Source organism: Erpetoichthys calabaricus, chromosome 2 (assembly GCF_900747795.2).
Source record: "Erpetoichthys calabaricus chromosome 2, fErpCal1.3, whole genome shotgun sequence".
Taxonomy (NCBI): Eukaryota; Metazoa; Chordata; class Cladistia; order Polypteriformes; family Polypteridae; genus Erpetoichthys; species Erpetoichthys calabaricus.
In genome coordinates this window covers 153968309-153991134 of record NC_041395.2, presented here as the reverse complement: position 1 = coordinate 153991134, position 22826 = coordinate 153968309, and the positions used below count along the sequence as shown (strand labels likewise).

Genomic DNA, 22826 nt, shown 5'->3' with positions numbered 1-22826 from the left:
CAATAGCGTCCCTTGTATGAAATGAACTGGGCAAACCAACTGAGGAAGCATGTACAAGAAATTAAAAGACCCATTATCCGCAGAAATCCGCGAACCAGCAAAAAATCCGCGATATATATTTAAATATGCTTACATATAAAATCCGCGATAGAGTGAAGCCGCGAAAGTCGAAGCGTGATATAGCAAGGGATTACTGTACATACACTCATGTGTTTGTCATTTTCATCTTATACTTTTTAGCCTATTATCATAATATATTATTCATGTTTTTATGTACCGACTCTTGCATAGTGGCAAGTAGACCACAGACATTTTATGTAGACATTGTGATCATATGTATAAATACTCTTTTGCATTTGTGTTTGTATGCTGTTACAAACACGCTGTTGTCACTCTTCAGTATTTTCATAGGTATAACTGGTGTCATTTGCAGCTGAGAATGGAAAAGCAACTTGTCATTGGAAATACTTTAACTGCTTAAATATAAAACCAAGCTCTTTTGCCAAAAGTACAAAAGGGAGAGCTAGTGGTTAGCTGTCCTGCCTTCTGTGTGTATGCGTGAGGTTTTTGTCTTTTTCTTTCTAAACAGAAAAAATAAGTTATGCTTTAATTAGATACTCTTCTTCTCCTCTCCAGAGTAGTTTGGAATTTTGTGCTTTGTGCTGAATTTTCCTATTAAGAGAGAACAAGTTAGGAGAAACATGTAAGAGGATATTAATTTTACTCTGTAAAATAGATGGTTAAAAAGACAGAAGGTTGTTTGTTAAAACTACAATTTTCAACTTTCTTTTTGTCTTTTGGCTATGCATAGACAGTTTCCTAACAGCTTTTTGTAGGATGCCTAGTCAATAATTGTTAGTATTTCCATAATCACAAAAAGTTTTCCCCGACTCTCAAATTACACATTTTGTTTAATACAATATGTTTTATGACTATCATCATGGATTCTTGAGGGAGAGGGAAACCAGAGAGCATTTGAACTTAGTTCCAGAGGGCACTTTTATATGTGTGTGCCACTAACCCAGCATTTAGTCAATTGTTATATTTGATTAGAAGTAGTACCCAGCGCTGCCCATGGTTGAATAAAGTGCTGGCACAGTCGCTATATAAATTCTCCATGGGAATAATTTTGGCCACAAACTAAAATTTCACTGACTAAACCCACTGTGGGTAGCAACCTTGCATACCTATGCCATGTCCCAAAAATACTTCCTACACACTTTTCTAATAAAGCACAGGTGTTGTTACTCAAAATAATCTAATATACAGCAGCCTTAAATGAAAATAATGAGATTACATGCAAGCTGAACTGTGTTCATTAAAGTGACGCATGAAGAAATCACTTTCAGAACTCCTGTAACAATCTGAAAGTACTCTTAGAAGCAGAAAAAAGTAAATAGCTTCATAGCATCCCAAATAGAAAGTAAGCCAGTAATTATATTTTAATTATAGTAGAATCCATAGTTAAATTCTATTGATGCCAAGTACTGCACAAAATAAAAATGTAAATCTGTTATTATATATATACTGTATTCCCTTTGTATTTCAGGCTCCCTTGAATGATCCTCGTGCTTGTGCTTCATTTATGGGCTTGAAACCATCAACAACAAAAAATCACCTTGTTCGAGCAATCTTGGAATCGATAGCTTTCAGGTATTTTTTTTTCTTAGGTTTAAGTAATTTATGCAGCATGTAATCATACCATGATGTGACAGTGTGGGTCCTGCTCCATGCTCCCTCTTGAACCCATCACCATCGCTAATGTACCCGGATGACCTGGCAGATGAGGACAAATCACACTTGTAACAAGGGGATGGTATGAAAGTGTCCAAGTGCTTTTATAAAAAACAAAACCAAAACACTGTTCATAGTGCAGTGCTTCATGAAATCCATAAAAACCAAAGTGGAGGTTAAAATCCATAATAAATAAATCCTTTAATTCAAGGTTAAAATATTGGCTAGAAGCTGTCCTTTTTAAAAACCTGGTGGCTTCTCCTTTTGACTGGCGGCTCCCCTGCTTCTCACATATGGGCCCTGCAACAGGGGAGTTACTGTTTCTGCAGGTGCAGCTGACTCTTCTACTGGTCCAGTAGCCTTCTGTCCCCTGGCTATGTACAGCTCATCCCTCTGTTTCGAGACTCGGGGCCCAACGACCAAGGCCCTCACGCTGGGGCTCTCCCGTCCAAGCCTTCTCGACTCCCACTGCCTTCTCGGCCTTACACGGTGAGCCGTCCATACTCCCAGCCACTCCACCTCCTCATAAATGCTCAGCTGGAGTGACATCTTTCTACTGCCCCCACCGAGTGTCAAATACTCCTCCTTAAGGGGCTGCCCTTCCAGCAGCCTGCTATCCAGCGAGTCTGCTCTCGCTTGCTTGCTTCCACACCAGTACTTAATGCCCCCTGCCTTCTTCTCTCTTTAACCTACCACCTTGTTTCTGTCTCTCTCTCTGTGTTTTTTTTTTTTTTTCTCTCCCGATCTCTTGTACCGGCCCGTACGGCTGTGTGGGTGCAGTGTCTCAATCACGCACCGCAGGAAGCCAATGAAGCGATTGAGAATGATCTTGTCCCAACTACCTCATTAACTCCCCGTGGTTGTGCGAGTGTGCCCACAGAGACTGACAAGGCCAATGGACTTTTTAAAAAAAAAATGCCATTCTTTCAGAGCCGCGGACCCTCTATACCAAAGGTACAATTATGGTGCAAGAGGTACAGTGTTCTATAGGGAAGGCTTATTTTCTGTTTTCGAATGAGAGAAATTATCTATACACCATTATCTTGGCTTGGCAGCCTAATTAATATTGAAATATTGTTAAGTCTTTGAATTTACAAAAAAAAAAAATGTAGCACTTATATAAGAAAATAATACACAGTTAATTAAATATATATAGTGTCATTCATTAACACCCTTGCCGTTAACCAGGCTCAGAATTCCATGTAATTATAGTCAAGCCCAAATCAGACTTGGGGTGACTTTAATGATCTACTTTACAGTGTTATGTTCAAATAAGTATTCTTCTGTCATACAGTTGATAAAATAATATGCTGTAAAAAAATCATGAATATTTCTATGTGTTTTGCCACTATTAGGTAACATCAATATTAATAAGAGCCTTCAATCAAAAACAGTGGCTTATAAACAACAAGCTTTTAAAACAGTTTTAGAGCAAACTGAAACTGAATCGTTACTTGAATCAAGCAGTAATAGTAATAATGCCAGTTATAAATTTGTTATTAGATGCTGACATAGATAGTGAAACTGATGCATATGGCACTGTACCTCCGAACAAGCATCACATGCCTGTTGAATTCAGTTACCTGATGGTTCACCGTTGTACAAGGATTTGTGTGACAAAATAATTGCAATCAAGTAGAAGGATAAGAAAGACGTTAGCCCCTTATGCACTGTTCACAATGTAGCAACTGTCATTTGTCAGGAGAAACAGGGAAGTCACTGAGCCATGTGCTGTGGTAGCCTACAATAACACAAGAGGCATGTCAATCAATGCAGTTCTGGCATTGACATTCTACTCTCTCGTGCACGTGCAACAAAAAAACAAATTATAATAAAAGTATACAAAGAAACATGCCTCCACAGTCCTGACTTCAGCATTAGCTGTGCATTGGTCACTGTTTCAAAAAATGTACACTACATCTTTGTCAGTACAGTGGTTGACACCAGACCTACCTTTCCTACGTTATTTATGTTGACACTTTGATATTTACATGTTTCTGTTACAAATAATGACATTTTTTCTTGTTGAAAAAAATTCAGTTTGTTGACTTGCCTTTCCATGGGTAAATTTTATACTAAGGAGGCTAAGAGTAAAATATAAAATCACTCCTACTTTTTTGTGTCTTTTTATTATTTTATCTGGCAAATGCCTATCTTCCAGGTGACTTAGATATAGAACATATGATTGATTAGAAAGTACAGATTTAAATAGAATTTGCAATTTAGACAGAAGCTTAAAAGCCTAGCACCACAGATGGTCCTGAAGCTAGATGAAAACCAGCAGTCTGACAAAGCCTCAGCTGGATGACAGTTAATTATAGAGTGATCACAAAGTAGAAATAAAAAGAGCCAAGAAAACGTAAGTGTCTTTTACAGTCATCTCCTATCTCCTCTCAAACTAAATGATCAAGCAGTATTTGTCAAAAGAATGATGAATGATCTAATACTTTTGTTTCTTCCAATGTTTTGGGGCAATTTCGTGGAAAAAAAGAAATAAACAACTTTATGACACCATGGTCAGAGAAACCTGCATTCCAGTGAACAACATCAGGTATGTTTACCAGTTAACTGGCCCAGATTGGTTCAGTACACAAGTGTGGTCTGCAACTGTCCATGGACAATTGATTAAGCAAGTTAGAAAATAGATGGAATGAGTTTTTTATTTATACACACAAAGTTTATATACTTTACTGGTATCTCATTAATTTAGACCATTTTGGAGATTAATATGTAATACTGCTAGAACAACTGAGTAAATTTCTGATTATATTTCATTTATTAGGGCTGATGGAGGAGTTTGCAGTAATAACTTTGTGATGCAGCTCACATCAGAATTGCTAAACGAGAAAATTGACCGGCCAAAACATGTTGAAATGTCTAGCCTTGGTGCAGCATTCATTGCAGGATTAGGAACAGGTAAGTCTTCAAAATATGTAGATGACTACTTAATAAAAAGTGGTCAGTTATGATTATCAATGATGGTGGTGTATTTTATGTTTTTGTAAAGCTGATAATACAACATTTATTTCCTTCTGTAAACATTTCAATATTCCTTTTTAAGGTGGTAGTTTTTATACCGTATAGTTTCATTTGGATGTCACTTGGATCATTTGTTCAGTGTGGAAGTTGATTTAGCTGTTTCTACACTTGACATTCACTACACCGTTCATCCATCCATCCATTTTCCAACCCGCTGAACCCAAACACAGGGTCACGGGGGTCTGCTGGAGCCAATCCCAGCCAACACAGGGCACAAGGCAGGAACCAATCCCGGGCAGGGTGCCAACCCACCGCAGGACACACACAAACACACCCACACACCAAGCACACACTAGGGCCAATTTAGAATAGCCAATCCACCTAACCTGCATGTCTTTGGACTGTGGGAGGAAACCGGAGCGCCCGGAGGAAACCCACGCAGACACGGGGAGAACATGCAAACTCCACGCAGGGAGGACCCGGGAAGCGAACCCGGGTCCCCAGGTCTCCCAACTGCGAGGCAGCAGCGCTACCCACTGCGCCACCGTGCCGCCCACCGTTCACATAATTACTTAATGTATATACTTCATTTAGTGCTTAAGCTGCCATTGAAATTTTATGCTATTGTATATTCTTAATAGCAGCATGGAAATGTTTATTGGGTTAATGTATACAGTATTGTACTACAATTTGGGACAAGTTGAGACAATGCAGCTAAATTATACAAGCAAACAAAAATTGTTAATGACATACCACATATGTTTAATATTTGTTTGACGAGAAGACCCTTCAAAAGAATTATAAAGAAAGATTACTATATATACATCATTTTTTGTCTTTAGAGTGCTTGACTCTGTTAAATAATAAAAATGATTTCAGGAAATAATAAATACATGAGAAAGTAGAACTTGGGGAAACAAAAGTTATTAGAGAAAAGCAATATTCTAATATGTTTTCTCTATTTGCACAATCTAAATGATTTGGTGAAATGGGAATTGTAAGGGACATGTCATCTAAATTAAATGTGTTAAATTGACTAGACTGCATTAAGTGTTTAACATTATAAGAAAGTATTTAATCCCGGTATGATCTTCAGTTAGGGTTAGGTTTTTTTTTTTAAGACTTCAGAATGGATGCTGTAAGCACCCACACGTGTGGTTTCACTCACACAATGACAGCTGCTTCAAGAAAAGAGGCAAACTAGCTTGGCATGAGCAGATTACACTGCTGTCTTCAGACCTGAGCATCACTCAACACCTATGCCACTTATCAAAGCAGGTGATTGCTCACCAATCTACCACCTATTGAAGACATCCCGTCTCAGACACTAACCCCTGTGGGACTATGGAAATCACCCACATTATGTACGCTTATCACTATATGTTGGCCCAACCACATTGTACTCCTTCTATTCACATATGTGCTCACTATTGCAATAAAGCCAAATTAATAAAATACAATAAAACCGAAAGTAATAAATGTATTTGAAAAGTTTATTGAAAGATAGTTATGTAAGGATAGAGATGATAATGATGATGCGTTCCTTTAATGCTGAGTGTGTAATTAAAAATGATAACATAAATGATTGATAATCTCAAAACCAATGTCATGTTCAAATTGCAGAATTATTTAATGAAAACATAAAGATTCAGATCAATAAAGATTGAGTTTAAATCAATTTTAGATTCAGAGTTTGAGCGAACAGATCTTTTTTAGTATAGCTTGTTTGAAAAAACATCAGTATAGCTTATCTTTATTGCAGCTAGTTTTTAACAATTCAGAAATACTTGCATTGAATATCTGCAGTCTTTGTAGCAGTTATTTCATCAGTCCATTTAACTTTGTTAAAGTTCTTATTTTATTGATTTTTTTTTCTAATTCACAGTTCAGTATGGCCAGTTTGAATATACAGTATAATAATGAAGTCTTCATTATTGCTTCTTTCGATCACAGTGCATTTGGTAAATGTTACTGTTCATGTTTCTGCAGCCAGAAACAGAATGAGCAATGTATTGTTTTATGGAAGGCTACCATGGAGTATACTCCAGAAATAATATGGTTTACAAAGTTACATTGCAGGGAACTTACCAGATGTCATACATACAGTTTATACATACACATGTTTGATTGATAGCACTTTATTTGTCCTCAGGGGAGTTTGGCTTTTTACAGAGGTGCAATAAATACATAAATATTATATTATATTATTACAAATGATAAACCCCTTCTCAAACAACTCAAAAGACAGAAAAACTTCAGACATGGCTAAAGATAAAAAGAGCAGTGGCAGTGATATTGATGCATTATAAAGGTTTGTTGCCATTCGTGTAACGGAGCCTCAGTAGAGTTTCTTGACACGCTTTTGTCGCATTGATGTTACCAGCCTAGCATACTCACTACCTTAAATAATGTCCTTTGAGCAGATGAGACCAGCATGTAATTATCTGGGTTTGTTGGAAATAAAGCACAGCATATCACCTATAATGGAGAGACTGGCATCCCAGTCATGATGGATTGTGTTTCCTTAATTTGACTGGAGAGCAGTGTAATGGATGGTCATAAATGGAGCTGTGACAATCCTTGTCCTGTCCATGAGGCCAGAATAATGAATGGAGAATTGGAATGGAGAGGCATTGGGAAAGAGATTGCTAGCCATCTATGTCGGAAGCCCAGAGGAAATGAGGCAGTGAGAGGCTGCCTGCCCTGCTCAGTTTGTCCCCTCCATATATGGGGTTGGGAGAGCAGACTTAAACACCAAACAAATCCGAATTGACTGTCCATTGTCTTTTGAGTGCCTGGCTCTTAAACTAATAACGGAATCAGGTCCAGTCTCACTCATTGTTCTTTATCGTCCTCCAAAATACAATGCATCCGTCTTATCCGATCTGATTGAACTTTTGACCCACCTAAGCTCTTACTCTCAGAGAATTATCCTTCTTGGTGATTTCAACATCCCCACATCTAAACTGAGAAATGAATTCCTATCCTTACTGGACTGTTTTGACTTGACACAACATGTTGATTTTCCCACCCACTCTGGTGGTCATATATTGGATCTGATCTGCACTTCTGGACTATCTGTTGCCAACATTTATAGCACTGATTTAGGACTCTCTGACCATAAAGCAGTATTTTTCACTGTCTCATTGCCTTTCCCTCCTCTTACCTGTAAACAACAAATTTCTTACAAAAACCTTAAAAATATCTGTCCCTCTATCCTTTCTGGATCCATTTCTGATCTTTTTCTGTCTTCACCTATTCCATCAACACTAGATAGTCTTGTTGACCACTATAACACAGCCCTTCATTCAGCATTAGATAAAACAGCTCCTTTAAAACATAAGGAGGTTTCCTTTAAACGTTCAGCTCCTTGGTATAATTCAGAATTGCGATCTATGAAAGTAGTTGCCCGACGCCTTGAGAGAATGTCACATAAGACTGGCCTCACCGTGCACATCCAGGCTTTCTCTGACCACCAAAGAGCTTACAGAGAAGCACTAACTTCTGCCAAGAACACCCATTATGGCAGAATAATAGAAAATGGCCACGATAACCCAAGGGTTTTGTTCTCTGTAGTTAATAAACTACTCCAACCCTCATCTGGCCCAACTACCTCTTCTACTGAAGTCTTTTTTTTTTTTTTTTTAATATTTTTATTTTATTAATTTTCATTGTAATCATTCCATACAAACAGATCAATTTATAACCCAACAAATTTGAAGACAAATCAAACCCCACCCCTGAGAAGGAGAGCTTAGCTAAAGGAAAATTGCTTTAAGCTTTTTAATAAGGCAACATTAGACAAAAGAAGGGGAGAAGTAAATATCTATATAAATAAGAGATGGAGAAGGGAGTTAAATGCAATAATAGTTAATTCTCTTATTCTAAAATAATATTGATTAAATCCTGCCAAGTTTTGAAAAAATTTTGTACAGATCCTCTAACTGAAAATTTGATTTTTTCCAATTTCAAATAATATAAAACATCAGTTTCCCACTGACTTATAAGAGGAGAATTAGGATTCTTCCAATTTAACAAAATAAGTCTGCGTGCCAAGAGTGTAGTGAATGCAATCACCGTTTGTTTGTCCTTCTCCAATTCAAGTCCATCTGGAAGGACACCAAACACAGCTGTTAGTGGGTTAGGAGGGATTGTGATACTAAGGCTGTCTGAGAGGCACTGAAAAATTTTTGTCCAAAATGATGTTAGTTTGGTGCAGGCCCAGAACATGTGACCCAGTGAGGCAGGAGCTTGGTTGCAGCGCTCGCAGGTTGGATCCTGGCCTGGAAACATTTTGGACAGTTTTAAGCGAGACAGATGAGCTCGATATATAATTTTTAGTTGAATAATTCTATGCTTTGCGCATATAGAACTCGAGTGAATTCTCTGCTTTGCTACCTTCCACTCCTTTTCTGATATATTGATTAAGAGATCTTCTTCCCAATGTCCTCTTGGATCTTTGAAAGGTAGGGACTCTAATAAGATTTTATATATTGCGGAAATAGTGTTTGTTTCCTCGGAATTGAGCAGTATTTTTTCCAGCATTGTGGAGGGTGCAAGGTGGGGGAAATCGGGCAATTTCTGTTTAACAAAATTTCTAATTTGAAGATAGTAAAAGAAATGTGTAGCTGGGAGGTTAAATTTTGAACGTAATTGTTCAAAAGATGTAAATATGTTGTCTATATAAAGATCTCTGAGCATTTTAATCCCAAAACTTTTCCAGGTATTAAAAACTGGATATACTTGCGAAGGTTGAAAGAGGTGGTTCCCTTGCAGAGGTGCCACTGATAAAAGATTTTCCATCTTAAAATGCTTCCTAATTTGGTTCCATAATCTGAGTGAGTAAAGCACAATTGGGTTATTAGTATATTTGCGATAACTTTCATTTATTGGAGAGCAGAGCAGGGAATATAAAGAAGTACTACAGGATTTTACTTCTATTGCAGACCAAGCCTGTGTATGTGCATTTATTTGTGTCCAGGTTTTTATGGCTTGTATGTTTGCTGCCCAGTAATAAAACTGAAAATTAGGTAAAGCCATGCCACCTTCTGCCTGAGGTCTTTGTAGGGTCGCTCTTCGGATACGTGGGTGTTTTGAGTTCCAAATGAATGAGGTTATTATTGAATCTAACTGTTTAAAAAATGATTTATTGATATATATTGAAATGTTTTGAAATAAAAAGAGAAGTTTAGGAAGGATATTCATCTTAACGATGTTAATTCTTCCGGCTAGAGTGAGATGAAGGGTTGACCATCTATGCAAGTCTTGCTTAATTTTTTCCATACAGACGCCAAAATTTTGTTGATAAAGAGCTTTATGTTTACTTGTGATATTTACCCCTAGGTATTTAAACTGATCTGCTATGGTAAAAGGTAGGGTGTCTAATTTATTATTATATGCTTGTGAGTTCACTGGAAAGAGTATACTTTTATTCAGATTAATTCTAAGACCAGATATCTTTTGAAATTCTGTTAGTGCTGTTAAAACAGCAGGGACAGTGTTTTCTGGGTCCGATATATATAAGACCATATCATCTGCATATAAAGAAATTTTCTGTTCCAGTCCTTCTCTGACAATCCCCTTTATCTGATGAGAATTTCGGCAGTGAACCGCCAGTGGTTCAATAGCGATTGCAAACAACAGTGGCGACAAGGGACATCCTTGTCTGGTACCACGTTCTAGTTTAAAGTAGTCTGAGCAAATTTTATTAATACAAACTGAAGCTTCTGGACTGGTATACAGTAGTTTAATCCAAGCACAAATATTCGGGCCAAACCCAAATTTCTCCAATGCAGTGAAAAGGTAATTCCATTCGATCATGTCAAATGCCTTTTCTGCGTCTAATGATAGTAATATCTCTGGGGTGTTTGATTTTGCTGGTGAATATATAACATTAAACAAGCGTCGGAGATTTGAAGATAGATGTCGGCCTTTAATAAATCCAGTTTGATCTTGTGATATTACCGAGGGCAGCACTTTCTCCATCCTTCTAGCTAGGATTTTTGAGAGTATCTTAACATCATTATTCAGGAGTGAAATTGGTCTATATGATGCACATTGTAACAAGTCCTTATTTTGTTTAGGAAAGACGGTGATTAATGCTTGTCGAAATGTTTGAGGTAGTATTTGGTGGTCTTTAGCTTCTGTAAATGTTACCAATAAGAGTGGAGCTAGCTGAGTGGAGAATTTCTTATAAAACTCTACGGGGTAACCATCAGGGCCTGATGATTTCCCGCTTTGTAGTGACTTTATAGCGTCTAGTAATTCTGTTAGCGTTAGAGGATTATCTAGTTCCTCAGCACTTAAAGCATCTATTTGTGGTATTTGTGAATTATCCAGAAATGCATTAGATTGCGTGTTGTCTTCTTTGGGCTCAGTGGAATATAAAGACTTATAGTAATCTCTAAATGTGTGCATTATTTTATTATGGTCGATGATTTCTTCTCCATTCTTGTTGGTGATTACTGGTATTGCATTGTGAACTTCTTGTTTATGAATTTGTTGAGCTAAAAGCTTATTAGCTTTTTCTCCGTGTTCATAGTAATGCTGTCTAGACTTATAAATAAGTTGTTCAGTTTCTTTAGTTGTTAAGATGTTAAGTTCTGTATGCAGGGCCTGCCTTTTCCTGTGAAGAGCTTCACTTGGACGCCTGGCTTGTTCTTCATCTATTCTAGTAATTTCATTTCTTAGCTCTGACACTTTCTTGGTTTCTAATTTATTTCTATGGGAAAGATATGAAATAATCTGGCCTCTTAGGAAGGCCTTTAGAGTTTCCCAGAGTGTTCCTGCAGAAACCTCTGTAGACGTGTTTGTCTCTAGGAAGAAGCTGATTTGTTTGGATATAAATTCTGTGCAGTTCTCGTCTGCCAATAAAAGAGGGTTAAGACGCCATCTGCGAGGTGAGTACGAGGGGCTTATTGATTTTAGCTCCAAGACTAGAGGGGCATGGTCAGAGATAACAATTGTGTCATATTTGCATGATTTAATTGTAGGCAGGAAATTATTATCTATAAAAAAATAATCAATTCTTGAGTAGCTATAATGCACTGGTGAGTAGAACGAATATGTTCTTGAGTTTGGGTTAAGAAACCTCCAGGGGTCTGATAAGTTGTGATCATTTAAAAACTGTGTAATTATCTTTGCAGTATTAGATGTCGTCCCCCCTGTCACGGGAGTCCTATCTAAGAGTGGATTTAAAACACAATTAAAGTCCCCAGCCATTATAATTTTATGAGTGTTCACATTGGGAATGGATGCAAATAGATTTTGCATAAATTCCTTATCATCAACATTGGGTGCATAAACATTTATCAAAATCATTTTACTGTTATATAAGTTGCCCATGACCATCACATATCTCCCTTCAGGGTCCGACACTACCTCTGATGCTACAAATGGAACTGTTCTATGTATGAGAATTCCCACCCCTCTAGTTTTCTTTATAAAGCTAGAATGGAACATTTGGCCAGTCCAGTCTTTTTGTAATCTGAACTGATCCTTGGTTAGTAAGTGGGTCTCCTGTAAAAATACTATTTTAGCGTTTAAGCCTGTTAGGTGAGAGCATACTTTCTTTCTCTTTAATTCGTGATTCAGGCCTTTAACATTCCAGCTCACAAAGTTAACTGTCCCATCATGGAGACATTGATTCTGAGTTTTTAATGTCATTTTATAGTTTTAATTGGTAATATGGCAGTTTTAATCTTAGTTTCAAGATTCCCCAGGAGTTGTTGCATGTTAGCCTGTTGCTGCATTGATATTTATAATTATAAGGATTATAAGAATAGATTAAATATAACCTGCTCTCCTTCTCTCCCCCCTTTATCCCCCCACCCCCCCATTTTGCCTCCCCACATGAGGCTAGACCCCACTTCGCGATGTTCCAGTCCTCTGACATACGAAGAGACAGAGCACGTCCAAAACAAAACAAACCCCACCCTGCAGCGGCGTTACAGAATTAAAACAGAGATATCTTTTACAGTTAAATCCTTAATACTATCTGCCGAAAATGTTCTCATTAACAATATTTAAGCTTGAAATAATCTTCAGCGCTTTTAAGTTAAGATATTAAGATTAAAAAAAAAAAAAACAACCCTGGGAGTGATTTTAAAAACTAGTCTAGGATAAACCTGGTAATTCATACTGTAATAGTATAATGGTAATTGTATAAATAGTAGAACAAGCATTAAACCAAGGGTATGAAGTTAAACAGTCTACTTTAAGGTATAGTAAAATAAAAAAAATAAATAAATAAATAATAAAAAAAAAAGGAATAAAAAAATAAATAAAACGAATCCTACTTTAATCACTTCCACATTTTCACACTCACGTCTATAACTCTATAACTCTGATTAAAACTACTGAAGTCTGTTAGGAATTCCTCCATTTTTTACGTAACAGAATTAAAGATCTAAATAATTCAACTAACATAAATACATCATCTGTTTATATCTCTCCCTGTTTTCCCACTCCATCCAGCTCCTTCTCTAAGTTCTCACCAGTCATATTTGCGTTTGTTAATAACCTGTTTTGTAAGATGAAGCCGACTACTTGTGTACTGGACCCCATCCCCACCACACTTCTTAAATCCTGCCTTCATGCCATAATCCCGACTGTTACAACAATAATAAACTCATCCCTTGACACTGGCTCTGTGCCGCTCACTTTTAAAATTGCTTCTGTAACCCCAATGTTAAAAAAGTCTGGTCTTCATGCTGACAATCCTAACAATTTCCGGCCTATTTCCCACTTACCTTTCCTGTCAAAAGTTCTTGAGCATGTTGTAGCTTCCCAACTCGCCAATTACTTAACCTCTAATAACTTGATGTATCCCTTTCAGTCTGGTTTGAGGGCGCGGCACAGCTGTGAAACTGCTCTGCTATGGGTAACCAATGATTTGCTTATGGCAGCAGACTGGACAAACCAGCATATTAATTCTATTAGACCTCAGTGCAGCATTTGACACTGTAAGACATGACATTCTACTGTCCAGAATGGAGAATATGCTGGGTATCTCTGGCACTGCCCTCCAGTGGTTCAAGTCCTATCTGACTGATAGGCAAGAGTTTGTTAGTCTTGGCAACAGCAGGTCTAGCTCAGCGCCAGTCACACAAGGAGTTCCTCAAGGCTCTGTCCTCGGCCCTCTTCTCTTCTGTAATTACATGCTTCCCCTTGGCCATATTATCTGTAGCTATGGACTGGGTTATCATTTTTATGCAGATGATACTCAACTGTACGTCAATGTTAAAAGTGGAACTTCATCAGAGCTTTCTCAGCTCACAACCTGCCTTAGTGAAATTAAAACCTGGATGGAGCAGAACTCTTTAAAATTAAATTGCAACAAAACTGAACTCCTGCAAATTGGGACTAAAATGCAACTTAATAAAATGAGCTCCTTCCCAGTCCATCTTGGCGGTGATCTCATCAGACCTGCCTTTACTGTAAAGAATCTTGGTGTCATTTTTGATTCCTCCCTCTCTTATTCCGCCCACATAAATCACATTAAGAAACTTTCTTACTTTCACCTCAGTAACATATCCCTTGCTTGCTCCTTCCTCTACTTCTCTAATGCTGAGAAACTTGTCCATGCTTTTATCACATCCTGCATCGATTATTGTAATTCCCTACTGGCAGGTGCCCCTTCTAATCTTATATCACGGCTCCAGCTTATTCAAAACTCAACTGCAAGAGTCCTTACTCGAATCAGCAGCAGCGAGCACATCACACCCATCCTGTTCCGTCTTCACTGGCTCCCTGTTTCTTACAGAATCGAATATAAAATCCTACAAAGTCTTAAATAACCTCGCACGAAACTACATCAGTGACCTTCTCCATCACTATGTGCCTGCCCGCCCACTAAGGTCCTCTGATTCTGGCAATCTTGTTGTGCCCCTCACTAATCTACACTCCATGGGTGACAAGGCCTTCAGCTGTATAGCACCCAGACTCTGGAATGACCTACCGAAATGAATTAGATCAGCTGACTCCACGAATTCTTTTAAAAAACAACTCAAAACTCATCTGTTCAGGAAGGCTTTTCGCTCTACTTGACTTTATTACCCTTCTCCCAGTTTACATCTCTGTCAAGATGCTCATGTAACCTGTATGTGTGTGTGCTAGACCATCAATTATGTTTTCTGTTAGGCTTTTTTTTCTCTGAATTCATTGTCGTAATCTTCTTTATTTATTTATCTGGTTTGTACAATGCTATATACTGTATACCCTGCTGTTCTTCTTATATTCTGTAAGTGCCTTGCGCATGGGAAAGGCACTATATAAATAAAATGTATTTTTATTATTATTATGGCAAGCCCCTGTTAATGAATGCCCGCAGGGCAGCATGGTATTTGTGGTAACATAGGGCTGCCCTGCTGGCTTCCGTGGAGGGAGCCAGAAGGAACTGTTGGGAGATACAAGAAGTGCTTCTGGGAGACAGTGGTTTTGTACTCCAGGATTAGGTCTAAAAGGAAGCCTTCCACTTTGCCCAGAGATTCAGAGTCGGGAAAGGAGTAGTACAACACTAGTCATAAAGGAGAGAGACAAAGAATGATTGTGAAAGAGAAGTGTGAGGAGTATGAGAAAGAATCTGTAGATAGGTATTTGTGTGAAAAAATAAGTTCATTTTAACCTGGGACTGTCTCTGTGTCATTGTGTCTGGGGTTTAGGGCTCTTTGATACCATCTAGTGGCTACATACCATAAAAACATCTTACCTTCAAATATTGCCATTACAGTAATCCCTCACCTATCGCGGGGGTTACGTTCCAGAGCCCCCCGCGATAGGTGAAAATCCGCGAAGTAGCGACCTATATTTATTTTATTATTTATACATATTTTAAGGCTTTATAAACCCTTCCCACACTCTTATAAACCTTTCTCACTCTCTTGTTAACCTTTCCCACGCTCTTATAAACACTTCCTATGCTCTTAAACACTTTCTACATTCTTAAACACCTCAGACCAACACTGCACGCAGCGATCAGACGTCAATGTGTCTGCACTCGCTTTGTGAAGGGGGGCAGCTGAACTCACGCTGAGCAGAAATGGACTTTGTGCTGCTTCTGCCAAAATGCCTGCTTGTCGCTCTGCGCGAGGAGTGTGTGTGTGTGTGTGTGTGTCTGTCTGTGTGTGGGTGTGTGAGAGCTGAACGCACCTTCGCTCAAACCCCCCCCTCCCCGGAAGCGCAGTACGCTCCTGCCACTTCGCATTGTCAAGGGGGTGGGGAGCAGAATGAACGCTAAGGAGAAGTGGACTTTGTGCTGGCTTTGTGCTGCTTGTCGCTCTGCGTGTCAATAATTTAAAAGCCTGTACATCACCAATTTTCCTGTCTCACTGTCTTGTCTTGCGTGAAGTTAAAATGTTTTATAATAGTGAGATGTTACTCATATCCTTAGCCCGACATCCACATATCATATGTGTTAACAAAGTGTGTTTTATAAGTTTACATGTGTTTAAAGCATGTGGGATGGGTATTTTAAGGCTTAAACTATAAAAATGTTTATTTATATGGTCTTTCTATATCGCGGATTTTCTCCAGTTGCTGATGGGTCTGGAACATAACTTCCGCGATAGGCGGGCAATCACTTGTATTTAAAAACCCGCGAAGTCGTGAATCCGCGAAAAGTGAACCGCGAGGGATTACTGTATACAATATTATCTTTAATCTGCGACCAGGCCACTGCCTTTCAAGGAATTAAAATGGGTTTTGCTATTAACATTTACATGTTTAGGGTTTTTTTTATCTTGCTGTATGAACTACTTTAACTTTAGTTTTTTAATGATGGTTAACTTCTTTAAGCAAATGTCTGTTCAGCCTAATGAAAGCAGCGCATTAGAACAAACTTGTACAGTCAACTTTATTGACTACAAATAATTATGCAAATGTTGCATGCTGTACTAGCTTTGTCAGTTTTCTTCAGTTGATTTGGTCTTCCAGGACATTATACATGGCAGATATTGACCAATAGCAATCAAGGGTCTAACCAGTGTGAAGTGGATGTTTTTAACTTGTAATAATTTTTGTCAAAATCTATTGAACTAACTTAAAAATATCCATTCCTCTACTAAAGGCCCCCACTGGTTACAAATAGGTAAAAGTCATCCTTTCATCCAGCTTTTTTTACAGTAAACTAGGAAGTTGTGATAAAGCCTACAAAAATGAGCTGTGGAATTAGATAGATTCTTTGTAATCTGAATGTTTGTAATATCTCATATACGGCTTAAAAATAATGTTTCTACATTTCATACCTCATCTTTTTCATTTTTTTCTTATAGTATAATCTTTTTACAAGTCAAACTGTTTATTTAATTTACTAAATGTAAGTAAATTTGTGGAAACAGAATGTATCTGTCTCCATAGCCACCTGAAGCACATATAGCAGAGACATAATGAATACTGATTTATTATTGCTTCTGTCACACTGGTTTCTTTTACTTTAGTGTTTCACTGCTTTCATGATACTTCAAAAGCTCCAAACTAAAAAAGCATCTGCTACAGTTTGTTTAAAAAAGTAGATAACTGAAAATCCCAGATATGTTTAATTCAAGAATTTATTTTATGTTAAAACTATTATTAAAAGTAGTGCTCGCCAGCAGCTCAGACAGGCAGCATAACTCCTAGTGCTATCTATATATATAAAATCCCTGTGTGCGTCCAGGTGTCCGTGTGTGGGTGTCTTCTGATGAAGTGCGCATGCGCGGGGCACGGTGTGACGCGCGATATTACTGTCAGAGAAAGTTAGAGGTGTTTTATGGAAATACAAACCAGTATTACTGTTAGAGGAAATTAAAGGTACACAATACAGTGACGCATATTACAGCCACATACAAGCCAGTATTACTGTCAGAGGAGATTAAAGGCATATTGCCGACGCGCACGCCTGTATTACCGCCAGAGAAAATTAAAGGTATATTACGGACGTACAAGCCAGCGGACGTACAAGACGGTATCCTTCAATAAGGGCACGCACAAAAAGGCGAGCCTCTAAAGGGCGACCTCAATTGGGCGCAGCGAATAAAGGCGCACGTAAATAAAGATCTGCACCTTTGCTGCTCTTCACATATTCCAGAGCCATTTGAACTAAATTATCTACGAACGCCTTTATTCGCCGCGCTCAATTGAGGTCGCCCTTTTGAAGCTCGTCTTTTTGTGCGCGCCTTTATTGAATAGAGCCGTACAAGACAGTATTACTGTCACAGAAAATTAAAGACACACAATACACGGTGGCAGCGCATGAAGAACGGTCAGCTCAGCAAGTAAACATCAACAAAAGAAAGGCTGAAAGAAAGAAAAATACGACCAACAAAAAGAATGAAGTCAAAGTCCCTTGCCATTTAATATAGACTGTTCCTACTAATGGTTATGCACTACTGTTCTAGCGCCCGTTATTGTAACGGGCTAAATTACTAGTTATGAAATAATACCCTTCGATTGGCAGCCTGAAATTTATTTATGTTTGCCCTTCAGAGGGTTTTTACAATTTCCAGTATCACATTAGAAGGGACAGTTGGTGTTTGAGTGTTTAAACCTATTTGCATATCTTTTGCAATAGACATATTGTGTCCCCAGTGTTCTGTTATAACTGTTGTAAAAGCTTAAAGTCAGCTTACAGATGCTGAAGCATGTCAGTAGTGTCACTTCACTGCCTTCCAATCCTCTGGACTGCTGATAGCCACACCTTTTGATTGCATAAACCAGGTTTGTTTTTTTTTACCATTTGTGTAGGTATACTACCCCAATTTAAATGTTTTTTTTTTTCTCCTCTTAAAGGAATTCTCCACTAAAAATGTTACTTTTTTTTAAACGTTACTTACTCCATGTTGTTTGTAGTGGTGGGTGGGCAAAAAATTTAATCTCATATTTTCATGGAGAAATTACATATTGAATAGTCAAACTGCGCTGACCCATGCTGTACAATGGCAAACGTGGATAACGTCTAATGAATAAAGGCATTTGCCTCTCTCCCTCATTATTTGGAGAAGAATCCTGTCTTCAATTCACCGCACAGCATTGTGGGAATGACATCTTTCCTGTTTACATTCAATGGAGAGTTTTTAGGAAGAAACCATTAATAACATTTTAAAAAGAAATGCACAAAATTTGCACATTCTGAACATATAAATAGATATCCAACATGTGGATTATGCAATATGAGTTACGTTAGATTTTTTTTTTTGTTGTTTTCTTCATGGACGTTTTTCATATTGTTTGCCGTTGTAGTGCATTCTCTTTCATCCTCATGTGCGGTTGGGCACACTGCCTCTCGCAGCTTTTCTTATGTGCTCCTACGACCCAGTAATTCTTCTTTTATCACAGGTTGAGAACCACTGTAGACAGCACTCTGTTCTGTATTTTCAAAAAGCCTCATGAGTGGTAAAAGATCATCAAAACACTTTTGTTCCGGAAAAAGCAAGCTGCAGCTAACTATTTTAAAGAATAAGATTTGTATTTTTCAAGTAAAATTTTTTTTTGTTCACAATTGTTATATACAGTGGTGTGAAAAACTATTTGCCCCCTTCCTGATTTCTTATTCTTTTGCATGTTTGTCACACAAAATGTTTCTGATCATCAAACACATTTAACCATTAGTCAAATATAACACAAGTAAACACAAAATGCAGTTTTTAAATGATGGTTTTTATTATTTAGGGAGAAAAAAAAATCCAAACCTACATGGCCCTGTGTGAAAAAGTAATTGCCCCCTTGTTAAAAAATAACCTAACTGTGGTGTATCACACCTGAGTTCAATTTCCGTAGCCACCCCCAGGCCTGATTACTGCCACACCTGTTTCAATCAAGAAATCACTTAAATAGGAGCTGCCTGACACAGAGAAGTAGACCAAAAGCACCTCAAAAGCTAGACATCATGCCAAGATCCAAAGAAATTCAGGAACAAATGAGAACAGAAGTAATTGAGATCTATCAGTCTGGTAAAGGTTATAAAGCCATTTCTAAAGCTTTGGGACTCCAGCGAACCACAGTGAGAGCCATTATCCACAAATGGCAAAAACATGGAACAGTGGTGAACCTTCCCAAGAGTGGCCGGCCGACCAAAATTACCCCAAGAGCGCAGAGACGACTCATCCGAGAGGTCACAAAAGACCCCAGGACAACGTCTAAAGAACTGCAGGCCTCACTTGCCTCAATTAAGGTCAGTGTTCACGACTCCACCATAAGAAAGAGACTGGGCAAAAACGGCCTGCATGGCAGATTTCCAAGACGCAAACCACTGTTAAGCAAAAAGAACATTAGGGCTCGTCTCAATTTTGCTAAGAAACATCTCAATGATTGCCAAGACTTTTGGGAAAATACCTTGTGGACTGATGAGACAAAAGTTGAACTTTTTGGAAGGCAAATGTCCCGTTACATCTGGCGTAAAAGGAACACAGCATTTCAGAAAAAGAACATCATACCAACAGTAAAATATGGTGGTGGTAGTGTGATGGTCTGGGGTTGTTTTGCTGCTTCAGGACCTGGAAGGCTTGCTGTGATAGATGGAACCATGAATTCTACTGTCTACCAAAAAATCCTGAAGGAGAATGTCCGGCCATCTGTTCGTCAACTCAAGCTGAAGCGATCTTGGGTGCTGCAACAGGACAATGACCCAAAACACACCAGCAAATCCACCTCTGAATGGCTGAAGAAAAACAAAATGAAGACTTTGGAGTGGCCTAGTCAAAGTCCTGACCTGAATCCAATTGAGATGCTATGGCATGACCTTAAAAAGGCGGTTCATGCTAGAAAACCCTCAAATAAAGCTGAATTACAACAATTTTGCAAAGATGAGTGGGCCAAAATTCCTCCAGAGCGCTGTAAAAGACTCATTGCAAGTTATCGCAAACGCTTGATTGCAGTTATTGCTGCTAAGGGTGGCCCAACCAGTTATTAGGTTCAGGGGGCAATTACTTTTTCACACAGGGCACAGTAGGTTTGGATTTTTTTTTCTCCCTAAATAATAAAAACCACCATTTACAAACTGCATTTTGTGTTTACTTGTGTTATATTTGACTAATGGTTAAATGTGTTTGATGATCAGAAACATTTTGTGTGACAAACATGCAAAAGAATAAGAAATCAGGAAGGGGGCAAATAGTTTTTCACACCACTGTATTAATTTGACACATGAAACTGAGTTCTGAAGTGATGCATTTTTTAAATAAATGTAATAAAAATACCTGTTCTTGGATTTTAGTATCGGGTGATGGGGCCAGGATATCAAGTATTAATCCACATTTTGTGAGTGCACATGTATTACAAAACAGTGCATCTATGTTCTTTAAAGAAGAAAAAAAGCAAAACATTTTTGTGAGATTCAGCCATTTTAAAAGGAAACTGGCTATGCACTTCACCTCGCTGATCATCTACCTCTGCAACAACTTTGCAGCCCCAGTGATGTGAGTTCACTTCAAAGTTGATTCCAAGCACTATTTGATCACTAAATGCTGTTGCCCAGATGTAAGTTGCTGTCTCTGCTCTGTAGACAACTAGATAAATATAACTGAAGAAATGTCACATTATGGTTACTCACAGTCTTTCACCACTTGTGATAAAAATAATTTAAAGTTGATGTAAAATTGCCTTAAATCACAACACGGCACTCCTTCATCATATTATGGGCTTGAGCAAATGTCTTCCATGAAGAAACAGTGACCCTTACTGATTACATATACAGACCCAAAAGCATTGTCGTCAGTTCTTTTATTACCATATTCTCAGCCAGAGTGACTACACATGTGCTATAAAATTTGATAACTGGTTTGGGGTGCTTCAATCTGTTTCATCATGGTTTGGCTCTGTCTCATAATCTGCCTCTTTAATTTTCTCACTGTATTTTTAATTGTGTATGTACAACATATGCCACAGAAAGTGCATAATGCCGAGTGGTCATTGACACTGTGAGCTTAGTATTAACATGCAGGTAGTCTTGGCATTTTCAAAAATCTAAGGATTTGATATAAATGCAATATAGTGTAATATGTTCAGGTGTAGTTATTTACACAGTACAATGAAACTCTTATGTGCATGCTTAATTAACACACACCATGCCATTCTGAATGAAACACACTCTGTCATCTATGTAAAACAACACAGAATGTAATATACAAAAAGAAGGCAACTTTTAGGGAAAAAAAAACTTATCATGTGATTTGAGTGTGTATCTATAGAAAAACCACTGTGTCTGTGTATGATTTGTGGGATATGTGGGACAACATGGCCTAAAAAAATGATTTGGGAACATGAGGCATAATAAAATATGATTTGAGTATTCTTGTTCCACCATCACTAGCGCATATTGTGAATCATGGCAGATATGTTTTCGATTCAGATGATATCAAGGCATACTGACAGATCTGCCGCCATGTCAGACACTAGACACATCTTTTGTGCAGATTATCATTTATTTCAAGCCTTGGCAGTACAGAATCAATGAAATAACTGAAAATTTCAAAATTCACCCATGGCGGCTGCTGCAAGCAAATAGGAAACATATTCTTACCTCAAGAAAATCGTACGAGGAATCTATACTAATAAAAGGCAAAGCCCTCACTGACTCACTGACTGACTGACTGACTCACTCATCACTAATTCTCCAACTTCCCATGTAGGTAGAAGGCTGAAATTTGGCAGGCTCATTCCTTACAGCTTACTTACAAAAGTTAGGCAGGTTTCATTTTGAAATTCTACGCATAATGGTCATAACTGGAACCTGTTTTTTGTCCATATACTCTAATGGAGGAGGCGGAGTCACGTATTGCGTCATCACGTATTACGCCTCCTACGTAATCACGTGAACTGAAAACGAGGAAGAGATTTACAGCACAAGTCAAACGCGGGAATGAAGGTAAATGACGTTAATTGTTGACTGTCTTTTAATACTGTGTAATTGTTGAGTGTCTTTTAATACTGTGTAAGCATACATATTAACATGTGCAATTAAACGTGTGCATTTACGGGGTGATTTCTCAGGCTTAAAAGCTCGCCTTTTATTAAAAAGGTAAATGCAAACTCTTTTCATTCTGAAGGGCACAAACCACGTTAGATTTCAGCCGTTAAACGCGCAAAAATGTCAGTACACCAGATAAATAAGCGCAACATATTATCAGTTGTATTGTATGCTT

General features: G+C 38.1%; 1 protein-coding gene across 1 annotated transcript in view; it reads left to right on the top strand.

The window, feature by feature from the left end:
• gk5 (glycerol kinase 5) overlaps positions 1-22826 on the top strand; it is a 143868-nt gene that overhangs the window by 108237 nt on the left and 12805 nt on the right. The window contains exons 13-15 of the mRNA XM_051922915.1: positions 1550-1653; positions 4226-4285; positions 4517-4650. Coding sequence (XP_051778875.1) covers positions 1550-1653; positions 4226-4285; positions 4517-4650 — 298 coding nt within the window. The remainder of the gene's footprint in view (positions 1-1549; positions 1654-4225; positions 4286-4516; positions 4651-22826) is intronic.